The following is a 7613-nucleotide window of genomic DNA, read 5'->3' on the forward strand; positions in this document are numbered from 1 at the left end:
CTTGTAGTAAATACGCTTATTCCTAACTAGCCGACCCGTGCCCACTTCGTTGGGCGTTAATTATTATTATATTAACCAAATAACATCCTTTAACATAAATAATATGTCGCTCCAACGCCATCTATCAAAAATCGAGAAAACGTCGTCGATAGACTAAACTAAGACTAAATTAATAACGTCGAAAGACTAATAAATTTTTTTCTAATAGCGATAGATGGCGCTAGTTTATTTACCATTTTGATATTATATTTTAATCTTTTTCTTATTTACTGAATTTTTTGTTCAATTACAATGAAATATAGCCTATGTCACTCAGCTTTCTGTTAGTGAAAGAATTTTCATGATCGGATTAGTATTTGCGAAGATTACCCCCTACATACAAACAAAGTTATAAACTTTACCTCTTTATAATATTAGTATAAATTAACAAACGTATTCATTATACTGTATTGGATATATTTTCATAAATATAATTAGAGTATACTTATTTATTGTTTCTTTTGTCTGCAGCTGTACTTTGTAAACTACACATGATTTTTTGATGTTTCTTTTATTCAGACAACTGTACTTCGTAAGCATTGTATGATGGTTACAATGTCTCATAACCCACGAGAAGAAAGGGTTTAACCCTTTCTTCCCGTGGGTATCGTAAAAGGCGACTAAGGGATAACACAGTTAAACTACCACCTCTTACGACACCCACGGGAAGAGGGGGGTAGTTATATTCTTTCCTGCCGTAACCACACAGCTTAGGCTTCATAAGCACCTTTGAATTAATATTTTAAAAGTATAATTGTATTTTTGGATTTTTTTTTTTTTTTTTTTTTTGTTAATTTGAATCTATCACTATTTTGGGACAAAGATTTCGTTGAAAAAAGTAGGCAAGAATTGCAAGAGTTATATATGCTATACAAATAATATAGACTGCTAGTGGAAAATATAATAGAGTGACTTAAAGTCGTTACGTTTATCACATTAATGTCAAGCACATTAATTCAATTGAGTCGTCAGACATAAACAAAATCAGGGCAATGGCTTTAAATGATGTGAAAATAATGCTACATTTCACTTACAATGTTTTTGCTATGGTGAGGCACTTGATGACATTCACAAAAAAAGTGTAATATTACAGATAAAGAAACACTTATAGTGCTTACTTTAGTGTGGATTAGTAAATTAATGGAAAAGATAGGGCTCATGTAATTAAATGATTTTGCGTTATAAGTGCGCATGTTAGAAGATTATATTGCAATTTTTCTGTGTAAATTAACTGAGACACAGGTATTAAAGCGTTTTCTACTTTAAAATCAGATGATATTTTTTGTTTACATATTTATTTTACACATTTATTGCGACAGTTACTCAAAGTATGGTTATAACTAGTCTGGCCATAAATACTGTTACATAAAAACTTTTCTTTTTTTCAACCTTTTGATTATTTTGAAATTGGAACACGTATATTATTTTTAAAAAATTATTAATATTTTGCTCCATTTCACATATTTTTTCGTGTTCATTATCAAATTACAATGTGGAATGGGGTATTAAAGACAATAGGATTGCAGTGATTGCCTTGCACAAAGTAGGTATGGAGCCGTCCATCATATTCCAGACACTACAAAAGCTTGGTATCAGCCGTATGTTCGTACCTATATCGTACTATCAACAGATACAGCAACACTTCGTCTGTCGAAGACCAGAAAAGATCGGGGCGGCTGCGTGTTGTTAGAACTACAAAGGCTGTTAATGCTGTTAAAGCAAGAATTCGTCGAAACCCCATTAGGAAGCAAAAAATCTTATCGCGAGAAATAAAGATTCCCGCTAGGAGTCTGTCACGTATTGTAAAACAAGACCTGAAACTCGGTGCTTATCGCCGATACAAGGACATGCCCTAGATCAATTTTTACAATTAAACAGATCCGATCGATCAAAACGCCTTCTGATGCAATACGATTCTTCGATTACCGATGAAAAAATTTTCACGATTGAAGAACACTACAATAAGCAAAATGATAAAGTGTACACTCACAGTTCTAAAGAAGCTGCTCAAGTTGTCGGAAAGGTACAACATGGTCATCATCCTGCGTCAGTGACGGTTTGGTGGGGCATGTCTTATCAAGGAGTCACAAAACTACATTTTTGTGAAAAAGGAGTGAAAACTTCAGCCAAAGTGTATCAAGATACAGTCTTAGATCAAGAATATTTTTTTTTATTTTTTGCTGAGACGTAATAAATATGTAGATATAAATTTTAATAATATTACATTACTTAATTTAAGAAAAATGCATTTTCATTAGTAACAGAACTTATGACTGGACTAGGTATTATCCGCCAACCCACAGCTCCAATTCATTTCTGCTCCCACATAATGAAAGAGAATTATGCCCAGCATCACTGCAGTTGATGTTACAGGCTGAATCGTGTAAAAAATTTATCAAACATGATGGTATATAGAGAAATATAACAAAACGATTTATCTGTTGGATACCTTTATGCAAAAGATAACGATGAAACAAACTCTAAGACTGTTTAGAAAACAACATTTTATTTTCATTTTTCATTAACTTTTTGATTATAACAACTAACTGAATTATGTATAAGGGGTGAATTTTTCTTTCATATTGAGTACATCGTAAACGCCAAATATCCATATATACGCCACAGTAGGATATTTGGCATTTACGAGCACCTATTCTACCACATAAAATATCCAACATTCGCTAGGGGCCTGATCCTCGTGATGTCGATTTATTTGTCCTTACTGCCATGTGTACCTCTAGTCAAAATTATTTTATCTGGTAACTTTGTCTACATGAGTAAAAATGAAAGACAAGGGAAGTATGGGATGCACATGTTTTTGGAGTGAAACTTCTTTAGGCGTATGAAGGTAAATTTTTTTACGAATGAAACGGCAACGTTTTTGTCGATGGCGCTGGAATGGAAATCTAAAGCTTTAGATTTGTATAAATATAAACGAAACTTAAAAGTTAGTTTGCTAAAGAAGTTTTACTTCTGACATGTGTACTTAGTACACATCCACTATTTTTTATTATTTTGAAATGAGAATTTAAAGATACATCATCTTTAGTTTATCATCGGAAGTACAAAATTGGAAATTTCCAGCAAACGTAACATTTTTTTAGACTTCACGCATTTGACAGTTCGTACGACAGGACAACATCTGTCGGATAAACTAGCTTCCAATAAAAATCTTCATTAATTTTCTACATATTGGAAAAAGTCATACTTTGTTGCAACAAAGAAAATGCGGAGCTTACAGTCGCCGGATATTAAGCTGGAGATGGTCTACCGAAAACAAGTGTTCGAATAAGTGCCGAGAATTGAAAGATTTTACATCCTATGAATGACGGTAATATAACTTTAAAAAATTTAATTTGACTTGTCATTTATAAGTAAACTAGCTGACCCCGCAAATTTTGTTTTACTATATATGTTATAACCCCCCTTAATCCCCCGTTTATAGCTTAGGGATATGAATAATTGTGTTTGCTCGCAAACGAAAAAAAAACGACTTCAAGTACATCGACGAGTAATACAACGTAGATCGACGAAAAAATAGTCAAGTAACTACGCGTTATCAAAGATTACCCAAAAAGTAGTGATCAGATCTCAATAAAATTTATATGTGACCACATGACAAACATCAGCTTTCGATTAAATTAAAAATTATCAAAATCGGTACACCCAGTAAAAAGTTATTGCGGATTTTCAAGAGTTTCCCTCGATTTCTCTGGGATTCCATCATCAGATCCTGGTTTCTTTATCATGGTACTAAGCTAGGGATATCTTCTTTCTTATCCCCGAAGGATTATCCCCGAACATACATAAAAAAAAAAATATATATATATATACGGTCGAATTAACCTCCTCCTTTTTTTGAAGTCGGTTAAAAATACTCCTCACAGACAGGACAGATTTTTATGGAATTTCGTGTGCATATCGGGTAGGTCTGAGAATCGGCTAACATCTATTTTTAACCGACTTCCAAAAAAGGAGGAGGTTCTCAATTCGACTGTACTTTTTTTAATGTATGTTACATCAGAACTTTTGATCGTGTGGACCGATTTCGACAAATGTTTTTTTAATCGAAAGGTGGTATGTGCCAATTGGTCCCATCATCATCCCATCATAAGATTTAGATGTTTAGTTAAAAATACAAAATATATATGTTTTTCCTATTTATTACATAACTGTTTTGGTGTAATAGTACGTGTAGTATCTTCGTACTCTCACTTGTGGCGATGTTTTGTATTTATACAAATATTTGTTTCTGTTCTGGATGTGTATCCTTGTAAGCCGCCGTGCCTCCGGGAGTACCTAAATTCGTCGGTCCCTGTAATTATCATAGGCATTTGACAGCATGCGTTACTCGTGTTAATGTTCCTAATCCGCCAACCCATATTACAGCAACGTAGATCAAGCAACCAACCTTTATCCTATATGAACAAAAAACCTTGAGAAAAACCTCGAGAACACATAATAATCATGGAAAATTATATTATAGTTATAATGCCTTATCTCGTTCCTAAATAATTAATATTTAAATTTATGACCCTTGTCTTACATTGATAAAATATTTTAGTTGGGTGTCTATATATTTATGATCTCGTTCTAGGTAAATAATTAATTAAACATATTGTCACGCGGAAAACCTTATCTTCATAAATAGATAGCGTTAATAACATACTAAATAAAGTTTCGTCGAATAAAATATTCAATAAATAACAAATATTCAATAATAATCTTTAAATTTGTCATATTTTTACAGCTATTTTGACCTGAATTAAAAATAAATAAAATAAAATTAGATTAAATTACTACTATTACACGATTTCACCTATATATGTATATACGTTTTAGGTTATAAGGCGTGAATATAGTGTGATGTATTGTAACTCATCGGTTTTGAAATATTATTATTAATAAGATTCAGATGATAGAGACGTTTAAATGTTGTTTTAAAGAACTACATTAAATTATTTAGGTATTTTAAGTAATTATGTAACATCCGTATTCAAATTTAACTGAGTACAGTGGGAAGTATCCTGATCAAAATCTGGAGCAACCCGACTAGGGAAGTACCTCGACTTTACACAAGATTACAACCATATAATACTGCTTTATATAGCCGTTTCCTTATTTGCCGAACTGGTTGTATGAAAAAAAAAACAGAAACCTCAAAGAAAAACAACACCATATTTTTAATTAATTTATTAAACTATATTTATAACTTTGAAACAAAAGTTTCAACAGGTTTTAACAATGAGTATTAAAAATTAAAACAAGACATATTACTGGGGCAAGTGAGCGCCTGTTGGCAAGAAACCGCGCTCATCAGCGGTGTAATCTACTCTGTAGGTAACACCGTCAGTTCCAACGTACTGGTAGAATCCCTTCGCTCTCATACCACTGGAAGTGCTGTCGATCTGTTCGATTTTTCCAGCTTCTTCAGCCAGGATCTTGTTCTCAGTCTCATATAGGTAATGGTAGCCGTCTGGTAGTACTTCGCTTTCCAAACGGATGATACCGTATTTGTAGTCATAAGTGTCTGGGTTGTATTTTGGGACTACAGATGGTGGTACATAAGGAACGTATGGAACTGGCTTAATGTACACAGGTGTGGAGCTGACGTATTGGACGGTAGTGGGAGCGGCTGTGGTCGGGGCGAATGTGGTTGGGGCGGCTGTGGTTGGGGCTACTGTGGTTGGGGCTGCTGTTACTGGGACCGCTGTTGTCACTGGCTCGCTTACAGTCACTGGTACATTTGTAACTGGCACAGGAGCAGCGGTTCTGCAAAATTAATTAATATTTTATTAATATAATTTACGCATTTAACGAAGTATATAAAAAAAATGAAATTAAATTTTGAAATCTTGCTTTAACAAGAATATAAAAATACGAAGAGTAAAGTTGAATTGTCGATATAAGCTTTGTATTATTGTTTCTGATAAATCGAACTTACTCCCTAACTACTTGATTGTCTCCGACATAGAATCCACCAGGGCTGCCATTGTCCGAAGAACCGGTGTAGAAACCACCAGCGCCACCGCGGTCACCACGGTCACCACTGAAACAATATATTTCGTTATATTTATCGTAGCCAGGTTGGAGAAGGGATTATATTGCATGAGGTTAGACAAAACGATCACTTAGATTTGAAATTTGTATGACCATGAAAGTCAAAAGCTTGATTCAGAAAAGTTTATAACTCTTTATTTATACAAATCCATGAAATTATTAATATTTTTATGAAGAGAATTCAAAAAAATTGTATGTGGTTTAATATTAAGCAAAAATATAAAATTTAAAAATAAACTCACTTGTACTGGCCGGAAGTGTCAGGAATGTAGCGTCCAGATTGGCCGTACTTGTTAGGGTCGTAGCGACCAGGGTCGTATCTGCCACTGTCCCAACGGCCAGGATCGTAACGTCCGGGGTCGCCAACACCGGAACTGACGGAAGGCCTCGATGGCACGACGGGACGGTAGTACCGGTAAGGGTTGTATGTAGATACTACAGGTGCGACTGTAGAACTGAACTGATACAATGGCTTCGTCCTAAAGGATAAATTTATTTTAAAACCATATGATATAAATGCGACAAATGTATATTTATACGATAAAGCAAAAAAAATATTTTGAAAGAATACTGAAAATACTTTTGGGTCAGTCAGCTTTTTAATTAAAGAGACATACGAGGCCCAGTAGGAAGGAATGAGTATCAAAAATGAGCACGAATGAAACAGTAATTGTAACACAATAGCTTATCACGACAAATGTAGCTTACACATCGTCAGCTGCCAGGGCGACCGCCGCAATTCCAACAATCTGAAAAGTAACGAAATTATATTAAAATTTGGACTAATTTTAGGTATATAGGTACATAGTTATGTATATCACAGAAACTTTTAACATTAAAGTCATATCCTTGATTAATTTTATACATTATAAATTTTAAATTTTAAATATAAAAAACAAAATCCAATAAGAATTAAATTCGTAATGTTAAGTTAAATATTTTATACGTACCAACAGAAGTGTCCGCATTGTGTGTGGATCTTATACAACTAATCGGTTGTAATGTAAATTTTTCAAAGATGACTGCCTATATATACCATTTTTATCTTAATTTTAATTTGTGTCATCTCCTGCTCTGATTTTTAATATATAGTTCATTCGCCCCTGACATTTTTTTACAGATCCTGGTGTGGTTACATAACTTTTTTTTCTATTTCACTTAATTACACGTCAATTAGTAACTATTTTATGAGGACGATTTTTAAAAATTCCTTAAAAACGTTAGATAGAGTTCTAAACCTATATAAAATTAAGTTTAATAATATGTCTAAAAAAAACACAAAAAGTATAACCACACGTATATCCAAAGAAAAAAAATTAAATAAAGAGAAAACATCTGTACAAAACACATGCGCCACGTTTTTTAAATAAGTTACAACAATTACTATTATTAAACCTTAAATCCTTAAGTAAAAGTAAGTTTTTTAACTAATTTGGTATAAATGCGACCTAATTTTTATATTTATTATTTATGTATTTTATTTTATTTTACGTATATTAAGCAAATGACATAAT

The 7613-nt window shown here is 33.1% G+C and overlaps 1 protein-coding gene across 1 annotated transcript; it reads right to left on the reverse strand.

Moving 5' to 3' along the window:
* Positions 1-5217: 5217 nt before the first annotated feature.
* Positions 5218-7067, reverse strand: LOC123655107 (larval cuticle protein LCP-30-like). Its single transcript, XM_045590945.1, has 5 exons — positions 7050-7067; positions 6808-6848; positions 6342-6578; positions 5984-6088; positions 5218-5811 (listed from the first exon to the last, which is right to left on the reverse strand). Exons 1-5 carry the CDS (start codon positions 7065-7067, stop codon positions 5313-5315), a joined length of 900 nt encoding a protein of 299 aa, XP_045446901.1. The 3' UTR covers positions 5218-5312.
* Positions 7068-7613: the final 546 nt, after the last annotated feature.

The sequence above is a fragment of the Melitaea cinxia genome, chromosome 7, assembly GCF_905220565.1.
Source record: "Melitaea cinxia chromosome 7, ilMelCinx1.1, whole genome shotgun sequence".
Classification (NCBI taxonomy): Eukaryota; Metazoa; Arthropoda; class Insecta; order Lepidoptera; family Nymphalidae; genus Melitaea; species Melitaea cinxia.